Source organism: Phoenix dactylifera, chromosome 1 (assembly GCF_009389715.1).
Source record: "Phoenix dactylifera cultivar Barhee BC4 chromosome 1, palm_55x_up_171113_PBpolish2nd_filt_p, whole genome shotgun sequence".
Classification (NCBI taxonomy): Eukaryota; Viridiplantae; Streptophyta; class Magnoliopsida; order Arecales; family Arecaceae; genus Phoenix; species Phoenix dactylifera.
In genome coordinates, this window is record NC_052392.1 from 4,371,639 (window position 1) to 4,399,547 (window position 27,909).

General features: G+C 38.2%; 1 protein-coding gene across 1 annotated transcript; it reads left to right on the plus strand.

Annotated features, from left to right (window-relative positions):
* The first annotated feature begins 8,173 nt into the window (after window positions 1-8,173).
* LOC103723402 (lon protease homolog, mitochondrial-like) lies at window positions 8,174-27,216 on the plus strand. Its single transcript, XM_039124333.1, has 20 exons — window positions 8,174-8,641; window positions 9,557-9,622; window positions 11,914-12,105; window positions 12,223-12,288; window positions 12,383-12,424; window positions 13,308-13,430; window positions 14,055-14,153; window positions 15,933-15,998; window positions 16,098-16,184; window positions 16,455-16,494; window positions 16,610-16,781; window positions 17,794-17,918; window positions 19,005-19,135; window positions 19,249-19,353; window positions 19,432-19,545; window positions 23,202-23,369; window positions 23,795-23,896; window positions 24,693-25,001; window positions 25,527-26,045; window positions 26,626-27,216. The coding sequence occupies exons 1-20, from the start codon at window positions 8,321-8,323 to the stop codon at window positions 26,809-26,811; spliced, it is 3,033 nt and encodes a 1,010-aa protein (XP_038980261.1). The 5' UTR covers window positions 8,174-8,320; the 3' UTR covers window positions 26,812-27,216.
* Window positions 27,217-27,909: the final 693 nt, after the last annotated feature.

The following is a 27,909-nucleotide window of genomic DNA, read 5'->3' on the forward strand; positions in this document are numbered from 1 at the left end:
ACCTACTACCGTGCCCTCGATAACTCCATCTCCCCGATGGACGGTGCTGTAAAACTCTTGAACTAGGCCAGGATAGGTGGGAAGGTCCAAGGTGAGGAAGTACTCTAGGCCCTGGGCTCTAAGCCTATCGCCTATGGTGAACCCCTCCCGGGAGAGATAGTCGAAATCGACAAACCTCCCGGAGGTGACGGCCTTCCCGGCCAACGGCCTAATGAGAACCACCCTAGGCGGGGAACGATCCGGAGGTGGTTCCCTCGCGGGATCGTGCCGCGCCTTGGAGCGCCGCTCGGGACCGGCCTTGGGACGGGACCTCTTCCTAACGATGGTCTTACGAGGCATCTTGACCTAAACGGGAAGAAAAATACCTAGAGGACGGTGAAGGACCGACAGAGGAAGCTCGGGACGGACCGGAAATGACCTAGGAACGGACGGAAACTCAATGTCCGGCGAAAAATCGACGGAAAAAGGGCTTGGAGACGATCGGGGATGACCTAGGAGTCGGCTCTAGGGCTTTGTGAACAGTGGCGGCTTGAGGAAAAGTGTTTGCGAAACGACAAACCTAGGGTTAAAAAGTCGGATCCCGACTGCGAGTCGACTCCCCCTCAGCTGCCAACTTTGCGAGTCGACTCCCCTGAGTCGCGAGTCGACTCGACCTCGAGTCGACTCCAGAATATGCGCGAGTCGACTCCCGACAGTGTGCGAGTCGACTCCCCCTCAGCTGCCAACTTTGCGAGTCGACTCCCGCAAATGCGCGAGTCGACTCCCCCTCAGGAGCCGGCTCTGAAACTTACTCGAGTCGTCTCTAACCTTGGCACGCACCTAAAAACCATGCCATAATCGTGCCAAATGAGGGAAAATCACCTAATTAAGGACTGATTTGATGATCACTGCATAGAAACTCTATTTTAACCTCATTCTAATCATCAAAATCAATTAATCTAGTGAAAAACCCACTAGGATGGATCAATCACTCCTAATCCCCTCCTAAGCACACTAAACTTCTCTTCACTTAGAGGTTTTGTAAAAATATCTGCTAATTGATTATCAGTACAAACAAATTGGAGTGACACATCACCATTCAATACATGATCTCTTATGAAGTGATGTCTTATCTCAATGTGTTTAGTTCTTGAATGTTGAATTGGATTTTTAGTTAGATTTATGGCACTTGTATTATCACAATTAATGGGGATTTTATCTTGTTTAATGCCATAATCTTCTAATTGTTGTTTAATCCATAAGATTTGAGCACAACAACTCCCGGCTGCAACATATTCAGCTTCTGCAGTGGATAATGCAACCGAGTTTTGTTTCTTGCTAAACCATGAGATTAGGTTTTCTCCTAGAAATTGACAGGACCCGCTGGTACTTTTTCTATCAAGCTTACATCCAGCGAAGTCTGAATCTGTGTACCCTATTAAGTTTAGGCTAGATTCTTTAGAGTACCACAGCCCTATGTTCTTAGTTCCAATTAAGTATTTAAAGATTCTCTTAACTGCAGCTAGGTGTGATTCTTTAGGATTAGCCTGATATCTAGCACACATGCACACACTAAACATAATATCAGGCCTACTTGCAGTAAGATACAGTAAAGAACCTATCATACCCCTATAAAGTTTTTGATCTACAGATTTACCTGATTCATCTTGGTCTAACTTGCATGATGAGCTCATGGGGGTGCTGATTGACTTGTTTCCCTCCATATCAAACTTCTTGAGCATCTCCTTGATATATTTTGCTTGATTGATGAAGATGCCTCCTTCAGATTGTTTGATTTGAAGCCCGAGAAAGTAGTTCAGCTCTCCCATCATGCTCATCTCAAACTCACTCTGCATCAAATCAGCAAATTTCTCGCAGAGGCGATTGTTAGTAGCACCGAAAATGATATCATCAACATAAATCTGTACTAATAACATATCCTTATTTTTCTTTTTCAGAAATAATGTTGTATCTACATTTCCCCTAGAGAATTCATGTTCTAATAGGAAATTACTAAGTCTCTCATACCAAGCTCTAGGTGCTTGTTTTAGTCCATAAAGTGCTTTGTTCAGTTTATACACATGATTAGGGTATTGATGATTTTCAAAACCAGGAGGTTGTTCTATATACACTTCCTCATTTATATACCCATTTAAAAATGCACTTTTTACATCCATTTGAAATAGTTTGAAATCCTTAGAGCATGCATATGCTAATAATAGTCTAATAGCCTCAAGTCTAGCTACGGGAGCAAAGGTTTCATCAAAATCTATGCCTTCTTCTTGATTATAACCCTTTGCCACTAGTCTATCCTTATTCCTTATAACAATTCCATTTTCATCTAGCTTATTTTTATATATTCATTTTGTACCTATAATTGGATATTCAGAAGGCCTCTCTACTAGATCCCACACTTTGTTTCTAGTAAATTGGTTTAGTTCTTCTTGCATTGCATTTATCCAATTTACATCATTTTCGGCTTCTTCTATATGTTTGGGCTCAAAGTGTGAAACAAAAGCTAGATGGCTATTTAGATTTCTTAGTGAAGCTCTAGTCCTAACCGGTTGAGATGGATCATCTAGAATGAGTTCCTTAGGATGCCCGTGAGCATACCTCCAAGCTTTTGTTAGCCCATGATCCACAATAGCCTCTTGGCTTGATGATTCTCCTTCAATCAACTTTTGATTATCATCTTGTAATCCCATCTCATCTATCTTTTCCTCAAGTATTTCAACATCATCATCAAAATTAACTTTCTTACTAGAGGAGATGTCACTAGAGTCATCAAATACTACATGTATAGATTCTTCTATGACTAAAGTTCTTTTATTAAATACTCTATAGGCTTTACTAGTTGTAGAATAACCTAAGAATATTCCTTCATCAGATTTAGGGTCAAATTTCCCTAGATTGTCTTTCCCATTATTATGCACAAAACACCTACATCCAAAAACATGAAGATAATTAACCTTTGGTTTTCTGTTTTTCCACAGTTCATATGGTGTTTTCTTTATAATGGGTCTTAATAAAACTCTATTTAATATATGGCAGGAAGTATTAATGGCTTCTCCCCAAAAGTACTTAGGGAGGTTACTTTCACATAACATCGTTCTAGCCATTTCCTCTAGAGTTCTATTTTTCCTTTCCACAACTCCATTTTGTTGTAGTGTCCTAGGTGCAGAAAAATTATGGGTTATCCCCTTTTTACTACAAAATTCGTCAAATAATTGATTTTCGAATTCGGTACTATGGTCACTTCTAATGGCTATGACTGAAGACTCTCTAGCATTTGTTACTTCCTTATGGAACTTTTTAAACATAGAAAATGCTTGATCCTTATGTGCTAGAAACATGACCCATGTGTACCTGGAGTAATCATCTACTATAACAAGACCATATTTATTTCCACCTAGACTTGTTGTTCTAGTTGGACCAAATAGGTCCATGTGTAATAATTCTAGAGGCCTAGAGGTAGAGACACATTTTATGGATTTAAAAGAGTTCCTAGATTGTTTGCCAAATTGACATGCTTCACATATTTTATTCTTTTCAAATTTTAATTTTGGCAAACCTATCACGGAGTCTCTTTTAACTAATTTAGTTATTGTGTCCATGCTTGCATGACCTAACTTACGGTGCCATAACCAACTAGCATCATTATCTTTAGTTTCATTTACAACTAGACATTGGTTATGTTTTGCAAGATCTTCTAGGTCTACAACATATACATTTCCACGTCTAATCCCTTTAAAAACTAAGCTATTATCATTAGGATTTGTTATAATACATAGTAATGGTTTAAACATAACATCATATCCTTTATCACATAATTGACTGACGCTTAACAAGTTATGCTTAAGACCATCAACATATCTAACATTATCTATAAAAGTAGAAGGGGTGATTTGAACTTTACCAATACCAATGATGTGACCTTGGTTGTTGTCTCCAAACGTCACAGCACCTCCCTTCTTAGCTTCAAGGGTGAAAAATTGGTCTTTATCACCCGTCATGTGCCTTGAGCAGCCACTATCCAAATACCAGCAATTTTTGTTGACCTTGGCTGCAAGACACTCCTACACAAGCAAATCATGTCATCTTAGGTACCCAAGTTTTCTTGGGTCCTTCATGGTTAGTCAAGTTGGTTCCTTTTGGAACCCATACCCTTTTAATTTTTCTTTTAATTTTACTTTTCCTAAAATTACATACATTTGCTTTATGGCCTACTGTACCACAACAAAAGCAGGTTATTTTCTTAGTTTTTGTTTCCCCAGCTTTAACAAAGAAGTTACTAAGAAGTTTTTGCTTATTCCTTGGTTTATATCCTAAACCGGCTTTATTAAACACTGCACGTTGACTATTTAGTATCATGTTTAATTTTTCAGAACTATAGGTAAATCTTTCAACTAAGGGTTTGTATTTGTTAAGTTCTTTAGTTAGTGTTTGATTTTCGGCTTTTAGATCATTAAGTTCTTTAGTAAGATCCTTATCTAAGGTTTGTTTATATTTTTTAAGTTCTGAAGGTTCCTTAGTTAGTTTTTCATTATCTTTCGTTAAGGTGTTAGTCTTCTTAATTAAGAGTTGGTTGCTTGTCTTAAGTTCTAGATTTTCTTTGGTAAGATTATCTTTATCCTTAATTAATGAATCATGCTTATGAATATAAGTTTGGTTAGTTACTTTTAGTTCTCTGTTTTTAACATTTATATCCTTATACTCAATCATTAATTCATTGAACGCATCATAAAGTTCATCAAATGTAAAATCAAAATGCGTATCGGAAGTTACCTCGTTTTCGTTGGCCATGAAGCAGAAATTGGCCTTCTCTTCTTGTTCTTCATCTGATGAGGAGGATGATGAGTCGGAGTCCGATAGGGTAGTGACAAGTGCCTTTTTCTTCTTGTACTTACTCCCCTTCTTCAGTAAGGGGCACTCCGCTCTTATGTGACCCGGCTTCTTGCACTCGTAACAACCAATCCCCTCATTTTCCCTTTCCTTACCTTTGTCTTTGCGGTAGGAATTTGAGGGGCCTCTCCTTTGATGATAGGACTTCTTGTGGTTAATGAATTTCTTGAACTTGCGCACAAGAAGAGCCTCACCACTATCTTCCTCGTCTTCTTCTTCTTCACTGCTGCTGCTGCAAGACAAGTCCTTGTTAGAAGAAGTAGATTTAAGGGCTATTACCTTTTTCTTATGGGAGGACTCTTCCTCGTTGTGTTGTTTCATGGTGAGCTCGTGCGTCATGAGGGATCCAAGAAGCTCCTCAAGTGGTAGCTTGTTCAAGTCCTTGGCTTCTTGGATTGCTGTCACTTTAGCTTCCCACGACCTTGGTAGACACCGAAGGATTTTCCTGACAAGCTCACTGTTAGTATAGTTCTTGCCAAGGCTTTTTAGACCATTGACAATATCAGTAAACCTAGTGAACATGGATGTGATTGTTTTATTTGAATCCATTTTAAATAGTTCATATTTATGAACCAAGATGTTTATTTTGGATTCCTTGACTTGATTCGTGCCCTCATGGGTCACTTCAAGTCTGTCCCAAATTTCTTTTGCTGAATTACAAGTTGAAATCCTATTGAATTCATTACGGTCTAAGGCACAATAGAAGACATTCATTGCTTTAGAGTTTAATTGTGCCTTCCTCATGTCATGTTCATCCCAGTCCATTTCTAGTTTAGGTACCTTAACACCATCTACGTAAATGGATGGGATGTATGGCCCATTTACTACAATGGACCACATCTCATAGTCTTGGGCTTGGATGAATATTCTCATCCTAGCCTTCCAGTATGAGTAGTCAGATCCATTGAAGAAAGGGGGTCTTTGGGTGGACTGACCCTCAATGTGAGAAGATCCAAATGGGGTTGTCATTTTGATCTTTTAACTCTTGAGTGGAAGAGTTTTTGGCTCTGATACCACTTGTTGCCCAGATAGACAACCCAAGAGGGGGGGTGAATTGGGTTTTTAAAATAATTTGACTAATTAAAACTTTGTGGATGATTAATTAAAAACTATAGCAAGTTATTTAATTAAGGCCTAGTGCTGTGAGTAATGTGCGGGGAAGAAGATGAGAGACAATGCACTACAAACACAAAGTTTTATAGTGGTTCGGAGCTAACCCTTGCTCCTACGTCCACTCCCCAAGTCTCACTTGGGAATTTCACTATAACCCCCTTGAATTACAGCCGGTTGTTTTGCAAGCTCACAACCAAACTTGTTGTTTTACGAGCTCACAACGAACTCGATCGGTTTTCCCAGGCTCACCGACTAGAACCAACCCCGATTGTTTTTCCGGGCTCACAATCAAACCCTTACACACGTTGGTTTTAACTTGGCTCACCAACCAACCTTAAACCTCTTGATTCAATCCCCCGATTGAATCAAGTAAATACAAGAGATAGAAGAAAACAGAAAATAGCTTCTCAAAAAGCAGATTTAAAACAATATAATCGTAAAGGAGTTAGAAGCCCTCAAACGCTTTTAAGCTGGTGAAGAGGTATGGCTTCTGGAACTCCGGTCTCCTCTTGAAAGAGTGGTCGACTTGAATGCAGGAGGATGAAGCTTTGATTGTTGGGAAGAAGTTGTTGGAGCAGTAAATGCAGATCTCCCCTTTTTCGTTTAAGAGCACTTGGAGAGCTTGAAAACTTGAATGCTTGGAGTGGAATATCTGTTCTCTGCCTTGCTACAGTCCTCTGTGGCTATTTAAGCCAACCCCCACGGAAACTAGCCGTTACTCTGCTTTTTCTGGCCGTTCTGCACACTCTGCGCAGCCTGACAATATGACCGTTGGTGGGTTGGAGTCGACTCGCGCGATCAGGAGTCGACTCGGCTGTAGCAGGAGTCGATTCACGCTTTTCCGGAGTCGACTCGGCAACTGTTCCAAATTTGAATTAAAGTTGCCGTCTTGACTGGGAGTCGACTCGTCTTGACCTGGAGTCAACTCGCCAACTTCTGGAGCTGACCTGGCAATTTTGGAGTCGGCTCATCCACTGAAGTCCGTGGATCCAATTTTGAATTTTGTCCACTCGAGTCGACTCGACTGTCCTGGGAGTCGACTCGAATCTCAGAGCCCGAACTCCCGTTTCTCTGTCTTTTGGCTCATCCAGTCTTGGAGTCGACTCGAACTTCCTTGGAGTCGACTCGGCTCTCAGTTTCCGAAAGTTGGTCTTCTGCCTTTTGACGTGAAGCTTGTCTCGGAGTCGACTCGAGCTGTCTGTGAGTCGACTCGAATCTCAGAGTCCGAAAATCGTTCTCTGACTTTTTTCTTGTGTTCCTCTGAGAGTCGACTCTTACCTTCTTTGGAGTCGACCTGCTAACCATCGGAGTCGACTCGCGTTCCACTGGAGTCGACTCGAATCTCAGACCCGAAAACTGCTCTCTGACTTTTCTTTGTGTTTCTCTTAGAGTCGACTCTTACTACCCTGGAGTCGACTCGTTGAACATTGGAGTCGACTCGCGCACTTCGGGAGTCGACTCGTTGACAGTTTCTGAGTTGAAGCTTTCTGTCCTTCTGTCTGTTCTCAGTCGGAGTCAACTCGAGTCTCAGACTTTGGTTCAGCAGACTTCTTACCTTATCCAAAATACTATGAACCAAATCTAGAGACACTTGGACAGGATTTTCACTGAAACACTCAATTGAATTCATTAGTAATCACAAGATATACTCAAATGCTTTGAGCTCATCAAAATCAAATGAGGTTTTAATCAATCACTCCACAAATACACACTTTATCATTCGATGTATATAACTTGAACTTGAGAAGATTTCAACACCATTCATAATGCCAAATAAAACATGCTCTCCAAAATGGCCATCTAAATGAATGTCACTGGCCATTCCAACAATTAAAAATTTTGATAAAAAATATTTTCATATATTTAAAAAGAAGCTATATGTTTGTTTTTTTTATATGTAGTCATGAAAATTTGTTTTCGTTTAACAAATAAATTTAATCTTTCTCTTTCCAAGAAAATAGAAGTTAACTTTTTCCGCAAATTGTGATTATTTTCTCCAAAATCCCAACAGATGATGTCAAGAATTTCCGAAAATGTATTTGCGATTAAAACGGCTGTTCCTTATCGCCATAACGGGAAAATGCTGAAAAATAACGGCGTCGATGCCGATATATCGGCCGCTACAAAAATCGGAGGCGAGGGTTTTAGAAGGGTTTCTTCCCCCCCAAGGACCAAAGGGTCCATAAAAAGCCCTCTCTATCTGGGTCTCGTTTCATGGCAGTTCGGCGCGAAACCCTAGGATAAACGAGGAAATCCGGCGAGAAAACCCTAGAAAACTGCCAAAGATTCGATCTTGCCATCGGGTTCTATCGATCTCCTGTAATCAATGCTGAAGGTTCTCTCGTCTTCCTTCTTCCAGGGCCGATTGCAGAGCCTCTCCACGAGGTTTCCGGCGGCTCTCGGCCATGGCGGAGAAGGGCGGTCCCCCTTGCTCCGGGTTCTGGGCTCTTTGAGGAATCCGAGCGGCGGAAGCCCGGTTTTTGGGAGGAGGGTGTTCTTCTGCTCGGAACCCGGCGATGGTTCCGATCCGCCGCCGGCGGAGGATGCGTCCGCCGCCGCTGCAGAAGGTGGTGGGGCTGAGGAGGCTGAATCTAAGGCGTCCTCGGCCATCATTCCAACGAATCCCCGGCCCGAGGATTACTTGACGGTCAGTGTTCTTCTATTAAAAATCGAATATTTGCAGTTATTTTCACTAATATTTTGGCAGTGTAGGCAAAGATTCGTAGGTTTTTGTTATTAAATTGGGATTTTATTGTATAGCAGTTATAGAAGTTTGATGGGATTGTTATCTTGGTTTAGTTGAGATGGGGAAGAATATCTTTCTCAACAATTTACACTTTCTTAGAGTGTTCGGCGCAAGGTATTCTGGTAGGGACATGATAGTGTAGATGGGACATGATAGTGTAGATGGGACATGATAGTGTAGAGATGGTGCTGTCAACTTCTTTTGGTAATACAGGCAACCCTCGTTTTGGTTTTCCGTTGGACAAAAAAAATCTTTGAGAGGGTTTAAGCATGATTTAAGCATGTCAGGGATTTCACGGTTCAGATTTCATTTTTCTTGTACACAAGTGGTTGTTGGATGTTTGCTTTGAATTTTAGGCCCCTCTCTTAAAAGTATTACAATAATGTGACCAAGGTATTAGCATTTTGTGTATCTTGAAAGCTCTGGTGGAGTGTGCTATTAAAGTAATCATTCTTGAACATGAGAGGGTGGGAGGGAGATGGCTTGCAAGATGATGTTTTTTTTTTTTGCCTTTAGAAGGCTTCTTCTATAATTAACAAGGTAGACTTAAAAAAATGTAAAATTCGATTCCTAAGTGCTTACAGAGATGTTAGAGCATGTAGAAAGATATCAGTTGTACTTTTGTTCAATTAGTTTGGCAAATGGTTGCACTGGAAAGTGGCTTCTTTTATCGCGTGAACTGGAATCCTAATCTATCTAGTCAATTTTTAAAATGGTCATCACTTGCTATGTTTGTTCATCAGTTTCATTCTTACATCTAATCACATGTTTCTTGGCTTAACTATTTTTTTTTGCCTCCTTTGATAATTGAAGCAGGTTATAGCATTGCCATTGCCACATAGACCCTTATTTCCAGGTTTTTACATGCCAATATATGTGAAGGTATGCCCCGTTTTTTATGCAAGTCTGGAATTTAAGCTTTTCTGGAACAGAAATTGAATATCTCTGTTGTTTATGATTTACTCCATTGGTTTTTAAATATGCCACTTTTTGTTGCTGACTATGGTTTGGAGTTTTGTTTGAAAGAAACTACAATGTTTCAATTTCTGTTGGAAGCAATTCAAACAAGGGCTGGCTTTGGAGTTTTTGCGAAAAGTAACTAGTGGGCTGAAGTTACTGTACCTACGGGCTATTTATGCTATATTTTGTTATTCTTTGTTTACTCGGCGTCAGGGAGCACAAACTTTAGATAAACTTGAATTTGCAAGTTTTGAGATAATATTGGAAATGCGGTGGTGTAAGATTCTGTATAGTTATGAAGGAAAAGTGTTTTTCTTGATGTAGGCTTGGTTATCTTAGAGCTTGTCTCATAGATGATATTTATGAATCAGTAACGACAAGAGTAGTTATTAGTCGCTAGCAAGTGAGTATTAATTAAACTAGGCCCATTCCAATAGTCGACCTGAAGCCTAGACCTCTTATCACATTTAACTTACGATTTCATCATTTCTATTTTAAAAGGAGGGTGCATGCTACCAACATAGGGCATGTGCAATGCATGTGGTTTTCTAGAGGTCTTATCAGTTAAATTGTTTTTGGAGGGGATTTGATAAATTTTGATTTTATTTATCTTTTGTTTTATAGCCGATAGAGAGAGTGAACATGTTATCCAAAAGAGTATGTTTACAATGAAGACATCGATGGTTGGCTCAAGTCTCACAGATAAAGGTTCAAAGGCCATTTGCGTTACATTAGCATAGTTTTGTTTTTTTTAAATGAAGTGTTAGTTGATAACATTAGAATAGGATTGATAGCAAAATAGGAACTATGAAAGAGAAATTTGAAGGTAAGGATACTCAGAAGTCTACATTGTATACTATATTACCATGTTGGTTAGGTATGGGTATGATATACCTTGTAATCTGTGTAGCACTTCCAACTGCTGCATGTTAGCTGGCACTTTTGTTTTTTGACTATAAGCCTCAACACTTTGCTTGCACATTGATACTTTACCATGTAAACCTGGGATCAGGCTGGTGCGGTGCATGGTACTTTTGTTTCTGGGTGAGAGACCATGGTCAGTAAAACTAGCATGAAGATGATATTATGTAAATTTTCTTCAAATATTAGTAAATGCACTTAAGGTTGACTGATAGTTACCCTATATGATCATTTTATTACATTGGATATGTTATACATCGCTATAGATAGATAAGCAAAATCATATGTTTCAGGTGTTGTATTACTGCATGTGCCTTCGAGACAAAAAATGTGAAGTTTTAGGAAATAGCAGTAAGATCTGCAGTATTGGATAAATTATGATGGTTGGCAAATAAAGGAGGCTACAAGCAAGATTCAGGTAAGCATCATATGGTTGTTATGTAATGAATGAGGATAGGGTTCGACATGAGATTGTTAAAGAATGTCGAAGCTACCATATTTATTGATGAATACTTGTTTTAAAGATTGAGATGGTATGATGTATTTGTTGCAAATATCTTTGCTTTCCTTGGTTAAGCAAACAATTTAGATTTTAGTCAAAGGTGAAGAAAAGTCAAGATATTAGATGAAAGTTGTGAGGAATGATTAGGAAATGCTAGCAGTTGCTAAGGATGCAACTCTTGCAAAAAAAAAAAACACATGGCGAAGAAATTGTTAAAGGTGATTTTCAAATAATATATAAACTTGTTGACTATTGCTGATTTATCATGCTTAGCAGGACAACAAGGATCATGGTCATGGTTTGCTGAATCAACCCATACCACCGTCTATCAGGTGTACCATGCCTGTATGGTTTTGAGTTTTGGTTTGATATACGAGCAGAACCACTTTGAATTGAGCGGAACTACCTCATACCACCCGATTCCATGTTGTACCAACTATACTACTTGCTTTCAGGCGGTGGTACCATAGCTAGGCAGAAGAAAATATTGTTGCTATAGTATTCATTATCATACTGTACTCGACTCTACCATACCGGTAAGGTATTTGTATGGCAGTCGGCTTGATTGTGGTGCTTGGTATACATTTTATAGCTTGAAATGTCAATATTTTCGTGTCATGATTTTAATCCCTTTTCCTACATATATGTAAGCATGTATATTTTGTGAAGCTGCATATCCTTGTTGTTAGACCGCATCAATATGGTGGCAAGTATCTATGGGTTTGAACACACATAGAGGGTGATGTATCATATGATCTGTTCACAAAATCCATTTTAAATTTCCTTGCAGGATCCCAAATTGTTGGCAGCTTTGGTGGAAAATCGTAAAAGATCAGTTGCATATGCTGGTGCCTTTCTTCTTAAGGATGAGCCAGGGGCTGATCCAACTCTTGTATCTGGTTCAGAAACAGAGAAAAATATTTATGATCTCAAAGGGAAGGAATTGTTCAAACGCCTTCATGAAGTTGGAACCCTGGCCCAGGTAACCTTTTCAACGATGTAGTGTGTAAATAATTTTCATTTGCTTATGCAAATGAATGTTGATGTTTAGAATGAGTCATTTGCTAACAGTTTTGCTGTCTAGCATTTGTTTATATAGATAACAAGCATACAAGGGGATCAGGTAGTGCTTATTGGTCACCGGCGTTTGAGAATAACTGAGATGGTAAGTTGCTTCGCCAAGGATGATTAGTTGCTTTTATTTGATTTTTTTGGCAGTATTCATGTCTGCGACTTGCATAATAACCTTCATTATGCAGGTTGATGAGGATCCGCTTACTGTAAAAGTTGATCACCTAAAGGTACATTTTCTGTTTTCTTCTCTATTTTCTGAGTCATCTTACAATAGTTGGAGTTTGCTGTTTGTATATTCCTTGTACCTGTGCTAATGCTACTTTTGATATACACTGGAGAATGGTGTACTTCCGCCCAACTTAAATGGATTCTGGAAGATCTTCGTCCCTTGTAGTTTCTTATTATTGATTTAAAGGGGCCTATCTTTGGTTAACCTGGCACAAGAAGGCCATAATTAGGTTATGCCAGTTGCCAGAACTAAAAGTTTACATATACTGACTGAAAGATTGATACACCTGGAATGTAATTGAAATGAAAGCAACCAAAAACGAGGGCATGTTCGTTTTTACAGACTATGCATGACATCTGCAGCGCATTTACCTTCACTTTGCCTTGAAAAACCGGAAGCTCATGCTTATATGGAAAAAAGCAGGTTTTAATTTGACTCTATGGACAGGAAGAGCCACATGACCTGACAGCGTCGAAATTGTTATTAGTACTGGAATTTGTCTCTAGACATTGCCTTTTTTGGTTTTGTTCCAGTACTTCCAGCTACTTCTATGAATCTGTTCTTTCTGCCTATGATCATGCTCATAGATAAGCTCTTCAAGTTGTCGTTGGGTTAATGCATATAACATTTGGAATCATTGGAATGGATGACTATATCTTTTTTGATATTTTTGATTGCTCTTCTGTTACTTCAAATTTTTCTTAGATGATTTATTCAATAATGCCTAGTTTGAGATCAGAACTAGATACCCATTTGCAATATTTGACAGTGATTATGATTTATTGATGTTCAGTCGGACTTGAGGTTCATATACAATATCTCTTACTTACTGGAGAAGATTCCTTCAATTTGTCTACACTTAATTGCTGCTAATTGTGCAGGAAAAGCCCTATAATAAAGATGACGATGTTATAAAGGCGACCTCATTTGAAGTTATATCTACATTAAGGGATGTTTTAAAGACCAGTTCACTTTGGAGAGATCATGTCCAAACTTATACTCAGGTGACCTTTTTAAATTGATTGAATTTTGTCCAATTCTTTCATTACGTTACATGTCGGCTTCAACTTTGACCATGGAGACGTCACTCCTATTTTTCCAGTTATTTATTGGCTGAATAGCTGTTTTTACCCTCTATAAAACATCGTGATATCTGACTTCTCAAATTTACAAGGTTGAAGGAAAAAAGATAAAAGTTCTTACCAATATTAAAGCCTAAGTCACTAGCAGAATAAAGACAACTTATACATGCTATTCTGTATAGTCAATGATCCATGCATTTGAAAGTCGCTCTCTACAACCATGGGTGGTTTGCATTTTTGGTGGCCAGTTGAAAAGTTCTTATTGGTGCATTCTTGACTAGAATTTTCTCAACCTAACATTATCTTAATAAGATAAGGATCATTTGTATGCATAGATTATAGTTTATATCACATCTATCGTTAATATTAAGCTCTCTTTTTTGAGTTGAGATCTCAAGCCTGAAAAGCTTTGGCCTGTAAATTTTGTGAGTTGATTATTAGTTTATACGATCGAATGCTTTTCAGATATTATGATTGAAATGTTACAACTAAATTTTGCTGTAAAAGAAGTCACTTCTCATTTTTAACTTTTCTTCACAACCTCAGCATATTGGTGATTTCAATTATCCGAGGCTAGCAGATTTTGGAGCTGCTATATCTGGGGCTAACAAGTTGCTGTGCCAGCAAGTGCTTGAAGAACTTGATGTAAGTAACAAACTTGTGATTTATAAATGTCAATAATGCAGCAAATAAGGATTTAAGTACCAGTGGTCCAGTACATGCCATTTGTCCTGATCGTACCGATAAGGTATGGGTGACAATACACCTCCCATACCATTAGCATACTCATGCATGGTAATTTACCTATATTTTGTTGTCCCAACCAAGGTACGCTGAACCGGTATCGGTAGGCATACCGGTCGCCTACCGGACCGGTTCGGACCGGTTTATACCGGTACCGAACTGCCCTTTATAAAATAGCGCGCGCGGGTGTGCTGCCCAGTACCGGTGCAAACCGGTTCGGCTCGCACGGGTACAAGACGGACCGGGCTTGTACTGGTGCGAACTGATCCGATTCGCACCGATACGCCTCCGTACCGCTCGGTTCCGGACCCATATGGGGGGCCTGAACCGTTTTTCATGCTTGAACCGAACCGGTTCGGTACATGCTGAACCGGCCGGTACGGGCCGGTTCAGCATACCATGGTCCCAACGCTATGAGGCATATTGTATGTACCTATTTGGCACTAGTGCTGGTACTTGAAACCATAATTGCAAGTACTATTTTCATCAATTTATGTTCAGTTACTTATTATATTATCTTTATCTTCATTGCTCAGTTAAAATTAAATTTATTACTCATTCAGATGTCATGATACTTTATAGCTTCTTGGAGAATCACTGTTTTATATTGATCACTGAACTGCACCTACTACCTAAGAATTTGCTCTTAACCCCGAAATAGTCTTTATGAGGAGATATACTTGAAGATAGGTCATATATCTCCTTTGGCCGCCTCATGTCCACAAACTGTAGCATCAGTGGGCTGTTATAAAGAGAAATTAGTTGCTTTTTGAGAGGGAGTTATTTTACGCTCCTATATTGCCTTTTCTGTAAGCACAAAGCTCAAGACTTGCATCTTCACAAAACTTTGTCCTGCCAGCAGGTGTAATAGTACTTGTTTATCATAACCTTTTGTTCTGAGCAATATCATGATGTTATTTGACTGTGAAATTATGAACTTAATCTAGACAAATTCTCATTGAGTGTTGCAAAAAAAAAATCAGGACATCTACCTGGATGAGCTTTGTAGTTTACATGTCCTTATGTATATTGCTTCAGATCTACTCAAAAGAGGTCATGAAACATCATATTTATGACGCTTCATAATAATATCTGGACTGGATTGGCAGCATAGTGATAATGGAGATCTTTCTGGCTGGTTGAATCAATGCTAAGGTCTTGGCAAATGCCTTATATTGGCAGCCTTTTCCTGTCATTCCTTATTGATTTTATTATTGTTTTCTTATGTTGATTATGTGTTTCACTAGTAAGTGATTAGTTGTGGCAGTGTAGCATCCTGTAAATTGACATATTCTCTTAGTGCCTCTTCTTATTGGGTATCGCCATTTCATTAACTAATTACAGAAATAGGTGTTCTCTCGTAACTAGTATTTATTATTTCTTTCAATTGAACAATCCACTTGCTATCAGCAAGGCTTCCTGAGTGATATATTATAGTCATGTGTTATGCTCAACAAAAATGGTTTTGTTTGAAGAAAAAGATATGTTTCTGCACATTTTAGATATAACTGTGTCCATATTTTAATTTGTATATTTCAGGCTATACCGTTCCTTAAGGTTTCTCACTTAATTTCTTGTTGGGTGGATGTTGGGCTGTTGTAGTTTACTGTGCTGTTACAATGTATTTCATAGATCAAAGTCTTCCGAGTCACAATATCCTTATCAATATTTTCTGACCAGGTGTACAAGCGCTTGAAGTTAACTCTGGAATTGGTCAAAAAAGAGATGGAGATCAGTAAGATACAGGTTGTTTTTACTTGGGTTTTTATTATGCTTCGCTTTTGCATTCTCTGGTTCAATCTCTAAGGAGAGCTGCAGTCTCATCTCCATTTGGTTTCATACTAGGAATCAATTGCAAAAGCAATTGAGGAAAAAATAAGTGGTGAGCAGCGGCGCTATTTGTTGAATGAGCAGTTGAAAGCAATAAAAAAGGTATGTCGTTGTGATTCTTATTCTATGGGGTCCACTGAAATTGATAGAATAGTCGTGTGCAAACAGGAAGGTGAATCAGGCCCCTTTGTGCATTAGAAATATTTTACCTTTTCCCCTTTTGATTTCATGATGATGACCTTGTGAATAGACTGCATTATTAGCATGTTAATAGTAACATGGGGATGTTGTTTGTTAAGTTGATTTTGTAGGAAAGTTGCTTCACCAGCACTCTATACTATGAAAGTATATAACTTATTTGCCTTTATCCAGGAGCTGGGTTTGGAGACTGATGACAAAACAGCACTTTCTGGTTAGTTATGACTTATGCCTAAGTAACATTTAGAAGGGTAGTGCAATATTAGTTATATAGTACTTTAAGACATATATTTGACATAAGGCACTTGTGTTTTCTTCTTTTCTTGCAGCAAAGTTTAGAGAAAGGCTTGAACCAAATAGGGAGAGATGTCCTCCTCATGTCTTGCAAGTTATAGACGAGGAACTCACAAAGTTGCAGCTGTTGGAAGCCAGTTCTAGCGAGTTCAATGTAACTCGTAATTATCTTGATTGGCTGACCTCATTGCCATGGGGAAACTACAGGTTTTACTGGCAATTGTTTTGCTTCTAATCATTTCATGTAAATGTCAATGAGATATGGTCTGTTGTACTTTAGTAGTAAAAGATAATTACCTTTCCATGTTTCTGTCTATCCAGCATTCTTGCTCTTGTTTAGTCATCTGATGGCAGATTGCTAGATTGCCTTTCTATTTTGTCTGGCTTTTTGGTTGTTCATGCTGTTATTTTCTTCTTCCTTGGTACATTCTGTTTTTCCTGAAGGTTATGGTGATGCTTTCAGTCTTCATACTTGGTGACCTTGCTTCAGTTGCCATTGCCTAGCTTGTTTGATCACCACATAGGCCTTTTACTTTGGCTCCATTGCCTGGAGTTCCATGCAGCTTCAATTTTATTTCTTTTGGTTCACGTGTATCTCGTAACTTCATTTATTTGATCTTTATCTTTTGTGCTTTGATTCGGCCATCATTTTTTGTGCTAGGCCACTTTTGTTGTTTTTGCACCCATCCGCATCTATTGGGTATAGCTTTTGTCGTTTGCTTGCTACTTTGCATTTCTTCTCCTACCTTTCTTTCGGTCTACCGTAGTCTGTTAGTAGACAAGCTTTTATCTTAATCCACTGTTTGGCCAGTCCGTTGCCAATATCAGTGGTTTTACTTTGTAGTTATTTGCAGTGGAGTCAATGTTGCAAAGGATTACTTGATCAAACACATTGCAATTTGTTTATTCTTTCAGAGGCTTTATTGGCTTATGTGGTCTTCATGCATGGACCATGAAGTAAAATTTTTAATTAGTGAAATGGGATCTTGTATAGCTGCTAGCTCTTCTTTATATGGTTACAGTTTATTATTTATGCTTTCTGATTTCTTTTCTTTTTAATTAAGACTCATAACTCCCTATTGGTAATATAGACCTAGGTATCTACTGACCTTTATGGTTGCTTACAATTTTCCTATGTTCTGTTGCTGGTTTATCAGCTTTTGACTTGTATACTTTTTGAGAACCTTATTTTCATCATTGTTTCTTCTATTTGCTGCAGTGCCGAAAACTTTGATGTCGATCATGCTCAAAAGATTTTAGATGAGGACCATTATGGTTTATCTGATGTGAAGGAAAGGATATTGGAGTTTATAGCTGTTGGAAAATTAAGAGGAACATCACAAGGCAAGTTTCTTCTTATTATATTTGGCTCTAATATTTATTAACCATAGTAATTGATCTTTAGGGCCATTGCTCGGTGCAATGGTAAAAGACTTAGGCTGACAAGTGCAATGGCGCGGGTTCGAGTCATGGGGCAGCCACTTTGTGCAAAAAAAGGGCTAAAATATAGCTCTGTCCCTAGTTTGCCCCCCAAGGACCCCTCATTGGTGGAAACGTAACTAGCTAATGAAAAATGCTAGTTGTTCTTTGCTTCCATAATTGTTGTGTATCTTCTTTGCAACAAGTTCGCTTAACCATAAGTCCATAACCAACATGCTTTTCTTCAACTGCTTGGAGTTGGCTATGCATTAATATATGATTCTGCCTTTCGTGATAAGCACCTGATTTATCTGTTAGTATTTGTGCTTCTAGGATGATGCTAACTAAAATGAACCAGTACATGTCATGATTTTTGCTATTGACCGTATATCTATTTGAAATGATCTTCTTATTTGTGTTCTTGTAACATTTGACTTGTCATGCAGGATTCTTCTTGCTAGTACTTGATCTTCTACAGAAAAAAAAGTGTGAATCTGATAATACATAGGGCTTCTAAGTTGTCATATTTGATCTTGCATTGGTAGTTGGCATGGGATACATATCCAATTCTGAAAATCTAAATTGCAGGTCTGATGGTTCATGCAGATGTTGCAGTCATTTTTTTTGAAACTGTGTTTAGATTCATATTATTATTGGTTATTATTTTACTATACCATAATAACTCTACCCCATATCTTCGTGGTTAACCTTGATTACTAGGAACATCAAGTGCCAAATTACTGCATGGAGTCTAATCTTTTCAGCAATAGCTGTCCATGTTAGAATGCCACAGAATACAAATTTCTTGTATTAAGAGACCATATATTTAGTATGCTTAAGCTTATTTCCTTTTTCTTTGTTCGTTGCTGTACAAAATTCATTGTTTGTTAAATACATGTTTGCCGAATGGAAATCTGGACACTGAAGCTGCTCTATGTTTGGGCTATTTTGTTGCTTGATCCCAAATTTATTATCGATTGCATGTTATCAGATTTTATTTTCTAATTGCAGGCAAAATTATTTGTCTCTCTGGGCCTCCTGGAGTTGGTAAAACTAGCATTGGCCGCTCAATTGCACGGGCTTTAAACCGGAAATTCTACAGGTTCTCTGTAGGTGGCTTGGCAGATGTGGCTGAAATCAAGGTAAATAAAAGAAAAATTCCCTAATGAGAAATCTCAGCCAATCAGGAGTAATTGTTTTAAGATGCAACAGCATGCTCTGAATAGAACTCATTTGTGTGGTGACTTTTCCCCAGGGTCATCGTCGTACATATATTGGTGCCATGCCAGGAAAGATGGTGCAATGTCTGAAAAATGTGGGGACAGCTAACCCTTTGGTTCTTATTGATGAAATTGACAAGGTATATTTGCAATGAATTTTGTTGCTTTCTCCATCTTTCTGAGATAACATCTTTTATTGATAATAAATCTTGCAACAGTTAGGAAGGGGACATGCTGGTGATCCAGCTAGTGCTTTGTTAGAGCTGCTTGACCCTGAGCAAAATGCAAATTTCCTTGATCACTATCTTGATGTTCCAATCGACCTATCGAAGGTGAGTCATTGGTTCTTTCCCAGTACTTTGTAATTTAAAGTTGATTGCTTCTTGATGAATTGTGGCACTTACTAATGTAGGTTTATATGCAATTTATGAAGTCTTGCTTGTCACTGGTGTAGTGTGTTTGACCTTTTAGGAAGTTCAATTCTTAGCTAAACAAAGTCCATGAAGGATTATATGTAATGTTATGGACAGAAGCAACCTTCTCATGCACAGCAGCCAAGGTCAGCTGTATGGACCTGACCATACCAGTAAAGTACTAATACGGTACCAAGGTTCAGTTGAGTATATGAGCTGAACCAGTCTATAATGGCCTGAATCTCTGCCCCGTACTGTCTGAACTGACTTGTACCACTCAGTTTTGAGTAAATACCAGGGCTAGGTGCGAGAAACAAGTATTGGAAGCTTGTGTTGGTATGGGATGTGTACCATATTGTGCTGGTAATGTACTGATATGATTCCTGGACCAGCTTTGCAGATCTTGACTGGGGCTCATACTTTATGGGGCACGAAATGAAGAACAGAGACGGAGATGAAACATAGGTGTTTATAATACACACATCATTGTAGACAAGGGTTTCAAATACCGTCAAAATGGGATGGTACGGATAGTACTGTACTGTTCCATTGGGTTTTTGGCACAAGTATGGAGTGTGTGGATATGGGATGCAGCCCCGTCCTGTGTTGGTACTTAGTCTATCGTTCTGGCAAAAAAAACCATATGAGTTCTGGTTCTGGTGTTGAAACCTTGATCATAGATGTATTGAAATGATATGCTATGCCTACACATATTTGTACGGTATAACCAACTTTAAGTAGGGTGCCTGTTATCTATTTTTTTCTGGAAGTGAAAGAAAAAAGATGCTCTTCTTCATTTCTTTGTAAAATAAATTTTTAATTGTTCTCCTATGAAGATCTCTTGTGCTTTAGTGACAATTTTTCTCGAGGATTAATATTTTTAAACAACTTATTTTCAGAAATGCTATTTGAATTGGGTAAGAGGTGGGTTTCTTTGTACCTATGCTGCAGCCTTTATTCAACAGTCAACCTGAAATTAGACCACGGATTGCAAGAAAATCAGAAGATTCAGAATAGCTTCATAAATATATATATATATATATATATATATATATATATATATCACATATTTACTCAATGATACAAAGTTTTATAAGGCTTGAATAAATAAATAAATGTGGCAGCTGGAGGAGAGTAGAGAGGAAGGATTTCAAACTGTGCACTCCTGATAATAACAACCTGATATGTCTATATGTACACACAAACACACATATATGTACACACTTATGTCTGCATGTGTACAAGACTCCTCAAGTAGTTCTCTAGTTCACACTTAAATCAACATGATGGGAATTCTTCCTTGTGTAACATATGTCTTGACAAGAATCATCTGGTCATCACTCAGTGCTTGCAACACCTCACTTACATACATTCTGGTCATCTGGAAGTGGACTGGTTACATGACTTACATTCTGGTCATCTGGAAGTGGACTGTTTACATGACTTATGGGCAGATATCGCATTGGGTTGGTCCAGTCAGGTTCTGGTCGAGTCAAAAACATAAACCCTTAACCCAAATTGACAGATATGCGATAGGGTTGAGAAAAATACATCCAAACACAAGCCATTTATTTAGATAGGTCCATACCTACTTGCCAATCCAAATTAATGCTTCAATTCTGAATCAAATATGTTATTGAAAACGAAAGCATGGTGTGCAAAATCAAAGACAAGAAAGTTGAATTCCACTGTGCGTATATTGTCACAGTTGCAATTAATTTACAATATATAACAAAGTAATCAACTAACAAAGAATAAGATTAGCTTAATTGCAACTACAATAGTAAGATGAATGAAAATCACAAAATAATATAATTCTTGCAGGATAAGTAATATATGAGGATTATAATAAGACAAAGGAAACATAGAAATATTAAATAATGTATCTAACGACCCAGACTGTTCATGGTGCTGAGCAAATAATCACAGGTAATCGCATTCTTAACAAATAAATCAATGTAACCTTTCACAGGTAAAAGGCATGCAATGAGGCCTAATATACCTGAAATAACTACTTGCAAAAAGCAATAAGAAATAAATAAATAGAGCTTCATCAACTTGAGAACAAAAGCCTCTATTCTTGCATAACTATCACAGAAGCGACCCACTTCCGGAAAATTCTGATATAGTTTTCTATTCGCAATCAGAATCAGTGCCCACATTTTGTTGTTCAGAAAAGCATAACCCTAGTTCTAGTTTTAGCTTTAGAATCGTGTTCCTTGGCTTCAAATCGAGAGAACCAAGGGTGGAGGCTATGGTACTTGGTACTTGGTACTTGGTCTGGGCATGTGAGAGCTGGCCGTTTGAGCCTGATCCTGAGGAAAGATGCACTGAACTCCTCTGCTTCAAGTCCTGAGTTTGATCCCATACAGATGGCCTGGGATGCTCTCTCAGTCTCTCTAATGGCAACAAAGATAACAGGGAGGATTTGGGGTGAAAAAGAATCCAAAAAGTAATCTCTTGCTTGGCTTTTCCTTGTCTTATTGCCTACCTGTCCCTTGAGATATCTTGCATATTATTTCCTTGTCTATCTGAACTCTGAACTGAAATGAGCTGGTCAAGCATAGAATCTTATACCATCGGTGGTGATCTAGAGTGCTAGCCAACTGGATTTTATAGCTGATTCATCCTTGGTGACCTTATAGGCCTGGGGACTAAACACAAACACAATCAATTCATTTATAGTTTGGTTGGTGTTGGCCCTTTGGGTGATGTGAAACCTATATGGTTTTTAGAATTACTCCCATGCAAAGCCTTTGGTTCAGGCAGGTTTCACTAGGTTAGTGTGTCTGGGCCAGTTTTTGGCAGTCCTAGTAATGTGACTTCGAAGTCTCCTTACATGAAGCCAATCAGAGAGGAAAGATAGAACTAAAGGTGAATTTTGCTACTTTGCCTGAAAGTCCCTTTCAAAGTCTACATGATTTTAAAAAAAGAATTGTGCAAAACCTTTCATTTGGGCAACTTTGGGCAGATTGGCACGTCTGAGTCAGTTTTTGCTGGACCTACTTATGTGACTAAAAGATCCCCTCACATGAAACCAACCAGGGAGGAAAAATAAAAGAAAGGTGAATTTGACAAATACTGTTTGCTATTTTTCCTGGAAAATCTGAGTACTGTGTACATGTATATGTATTAGCTCGAGAATGTGTGACGAAAGAATTGAAATGCATATGTCCATGTGTGTATTTGGACAGATATTGGTCGCTCATGGACAACTGATGATGTGCCTTAAGAGCATGGATTAGCACATCAAGTTCCCTCTGATTTGGAAATGTTGCAAAATCCAAATCCTTTTGATGATTATGACTTCATGGCCTATATAAATATATATGTCGAGCATGTTGGCTATATAGTAGTGAAATACGTAGAAATTACGTACCTTTTGCGTTTATATATCTCTTAAACTTATGAGATCTTTGTGGTTCTTTTATCCTGTGGTGTTCTTTCATTATTATATTCAGATAATGATTGCCATATTGAGTTGCATATTTTCATCCTTAAAGGTCATCTGTGATTACGTAGATGCTTTCCCTATTAGAGGTCTTCTGATGCAAATGTTTCTGCATATAATGTAGGTTCTATTTGTTTGCACTGCAAATGTCATTGAGATGATACCAAACCCTCTGTTGGATAGAATGGAGGTCATTGCTCTTGCTGGCTATATCACTGACGAGAAGATGCATATTGCAAGGGACTATTTAGAGAAGAGTACTCGTGAAGCTTGTGGTATCAAGCCTGATCAGGTTTGAAAGTTTTCCATTGCTTATTTTTGTTCTCTTATATTTTTAATGCAGCTTGAAAGTGGAGTAATTTTTTAGTTTTGCCAGTTCAAATTGATGATTTTCTTTGAAGTTCTACTCAAAAGCATTAGCATAATGGTGTTTTTACTGATGCAATTTTATATAGATCCAAAGATCAATATAGAATATCAGTTTTCTGCTCGTCTGATTGCAAATTTCTGCATCATATGGTTAATTCCTGCTTATTATTCTCCAGATAATCTGCTTGTCATTTTGCAACACATCTTATGACAAGGACACTGCTGTGGACAAAATTATAATGTACATTAGAGAAAGTTTAAGAGTTCATTTGAGACTGTCTTATAATGGTTAGTAGTCTCATGTGTCCAATAATTTGGCTCTAATACTCCATATGATCTCATATACAGGTCCAAGTAACAGATGCAGCTTTACTTGCACTTATTGAAAATTATTGCCGAGAAGCTGGTGTTCGGAATCTGCAAAAACAAATTGAGAAGATATATCGCAAGGTATACATTTCAGGATTCATAAACTCGAGAGAAGCACGAAGTTAGCAATTTCTCATATTCAGTTATCGAGTTACTGATCAGTTCTCTTTGACTTTTCTCAATCAGAATGTTCTAGTGTTTAGCTTCAAAATATATCGGAAACTCACAGGAGTTTACTCATTACATCACAAAATGCATATTGTTAATTATCTCTAAATATTCTGAATTCACATTATCATTTCATTCTAAATATTTTTTGGTAAAACAATATATAGAAAGTCGGAATAGGAGCTCAGTGACATATTATCTCGAAGCAATGATATAAATATATCCAGTAATGATCTTTTATATTATCTTATTTTTTCTGAATCTACTGCCTCAACCAAATACTTTGGCATATTTGGAGAGAGTGAGATCTTACTTTGAAAATAGACACCGCAAATTTTTCTGTTTAGCTTCTGCTGTGGTATGTAATTAATAATATAATATTAGTAAGCATATACATGCACACCATATATCACATATATAAATGCGGAGATGAAATAAATAGAAGAAAGGAAGGGAAAATAAATTTGAAAATGCATCTCCTTTGCAAACTAATAATTGCTTTGCAATGGTTTGTAAACTCTAACCTTAGAACATGCCTGCAGTTTTCTTCACCATCCCAATGTTGCGAGCACTAGCCTTTTCAGGGACCACATCTTGCTTAGCTGCTTCTATATGCATGAATAAAAAAGTTTCTTGAAAATGGGGATCAATGATGATCTGCTGTTTAAATGGTGATACATCTCTCATTGATGCTTTAAATTTTTGATAGATTGCTCTTCAACTTGTCCGTCGGGGAGTGACAAATGAGTCATCTTCAGATATCAGCATTCAGCAAGCAGCAGTCCAAATATCTGGCGACAGATCTAAAGAATCAGGTGACATCATGGGTGATGAACAAGCGGGGAGGAACATGCAGGATTCTGCCTCATGTGAGAAGGCAAATGAAATTGCATCCAAGGAAGCAGATGAGTCAAGTGCCCAAAAACTTGCTGTTGAACCTTTGGCAGAAACTGATCAGATGGAAACAAATACATCAACAGACAATAGTTCATCAAGCGAACAGCCCGCTATCTTGGAGGTATTATGATAAGCTGCACATGCTTATTCTTTCAATCTGTTATAATACATTTGACATGTAAATTTAATTTTTCTTCTTTCTTAATGATGTTTAAGTTGTTATTTTACACCATAGCACTAGGAAATGGTTCGCTTGGTCTTCATTTTCGTTGTAACTGAACGGATGGCACATTCGTAGAAGGGTTACTGGAGTGATTTTAATAACTGTCACTGTTATTTGTGGATACATATATAAGTTTATCGGCATATAGCATGTGTATAATGTGGACCAAATTTCGGCAAAGAAATGTGCAGGAGTCATCAAAGTATTATTGCTAATTATGTTATAAATATAACACTTTTTGTCCAAAACAAACCATATAATTATGTTATAAATATAACACATTTTTGTCCAAAACAAACCATATTTATCTTTTTTAAGTACCAATGCTGTGATATGTTTATATCCAGTTTAAATAGAATTTGAGCAACAAAGGCACCCAACACGTTTCTAAGGTCATGTTACTCTTGAATTTCTGATTGACAGGACAATAAGGTGTTGGACAGTGTCAGTGGAGCAGCAGCTAGTGAGGTGGTTGAAAAGGTTGTAGTTGATGTATCGAATCTAGCTGATTTTGTGGGAAAACCGGTATTCCATGCTGAACGGATATATGATCAGACTCCAATAGGAGTCGTCATGGGTCTAGCTTGGACTGCCATGGGTGGTTCAACTTTATATATTGAGACCACCCAGGTGGAGCAAGGAGAAGGGAAAGGTGCGCTTCATCTGACAGGTCAGCTTGGAGATGTAATGAAGGAGAGTGCTCAAATAGCTCATACAGTTGCAAGAGCCATATTACTTGAGAAAGAGCCAGAGAATCAATTCTTTGCAAACTCGAGGCTCCATTTGCATGTTCCAGCAGGTGCTACTCCAAAGGATGGACCAAGTGCTGGGTGCACCATGATCACGTCGATGCTCTCTCTTGCCATGAATAAGCCTGTCAAGAAGGACCTTGCAATGACAGGTGAAGTAACATTGACTGGGCGGATTCTTCCAATTGGTGGGGTATGTAACTCTAACAAGATTCTATCTGTTCTTATTGCATTTGCTTTGAGTCACTAAAAGCTTTTTCTTTTTTTTTTGATACAATCACGAACATGAATATATACAGCAAGTTTTATTCACCTTTCACTAAGAAAAAAACCCTATTGCGTTCATATATTATCCTACTTTATTAATGATTCCAATCAACTGTCAAATGCTCTGATATGTGTTCAGTGTTAAAACTATGTCTGTCTACTTTGTCTTCTGTCTTCCAGCCCCCTTTTTTCCTCCATATTTGTCAACCTATGTTGCAGACTCCTTCATAGGGCCTTTCATGGCCTAAATGAAACATATGCCAAAACCATCTCATACAGCATTGTCGCATTTTATTATTTTTCAGTCTTCTTCAAGTTTCTCCCCATTGAACTCAATTTCTTGGTCCATTCTTCCTGTTTCTGGCAGCAATCATTAGGCTTCATAATTTTCTCCTTTTAATATTACTTTCTTAACAAATTCATCGAGGTGTTCTAGATCACAATAATCTCACCGTTTTTTGGATTAGTTGTTATTTTACTCATTTGTTATCCATATATGAGAACAGGTCAAGGAGAAGACCATTGCAGCAAGGAGGAGTGAGGTGAAGACGATCATATTTCCATCGGCTAACAGAAGAGACTTTGACGAGCTTGCTGCAAATGTAAAAGAAGGCCTTGAAGTCCACTTTGTAGATGATTATAACCAAATATTTGAGCTGTCTTTTGGAAGCCATCAGGAGTCCCAAGAGTAACCATTTATACTGAACTTCCTGTTGTTGATCAGAATTATCTTAGCAATTACAAAGTCCTCTGATTGTGGAGTTCTGACAAGCTGTCATCGGCAATCATAAAACCGACCTACAATTTTGCACTATTTTGCCGCACTTCATTTGTTATTGAGCTTCTTAATGGCATAATCACATGGTCTCAGGAACTCATGAAGTATGACTGTTGCCTTTCTGTGGCCTTCAGAGTTTCTGGTTATTTATATTATTCATCCTATGTAAAATTACACGCCACCAGCCTATTGTCATCCTATGTACAATTATTTGGAGGTGGTTAAAAGTTATAGTCAAAATACAAACATTGATATAGACATGAGTTTCATCGCCTTTACATTAAATAAAGGCTTCTCTAGCCATCATTCTTTCGGTGAAGTCATCATCTCCTGTGCAAACTTATTTCAAAATTCTGCTTGTTTGTAATCCTGTTGAGAAAAAGATGGAGATTTATCCAGGGATTTACATATATTGCTTCTCATTTTCTGGTTTAATATCAACTAAGTCCCCTCTGTTTCTTATGATCTTTTTTTTATTTTGGATATGTAAACTTTGATGGGTTTGCCATGCCGGTGGAGTTCCGATAACCTATCGCTGGCGATCTAAAGCCAACCCATATTCTTGCATGATTGAGTCCATTGTTTTCGAGCTTCTTAATGCTACTTCATCACGGTCTCAATGCTCAAGAATTATGACTGTTGCCTTACGACGTCTGGTTATTTACAGCATTCTTCCCATGCGAAGTCATAGACCACCAGCTTGTTTGTTTTAAAACTATTTGCAAGTGGTCAAAGCAACGCGGAACCATCTCGTGCCAGACGCTTCTGGTTGGTTTGCGCTGTATCGGTGGCTCACCGATATAGTTCCGGCAACGAAAATGAAATTCGTTGCCGGAGAAGAAAAAGGAAAAGGAAGAGAGAGAAAAAGAGAGCCGAAGAGAAAGAGAGGCCGGCGAAGGCTCGCGTTGGTCCTTTTCGTGATTTATGCGGCCGTTCTCCTGTTTCGTTTGAAACAAGATTGACCGCTTTTTAAGGCCGACTTCATTTAAGAATCAGAAAATTAGAAAGCGGC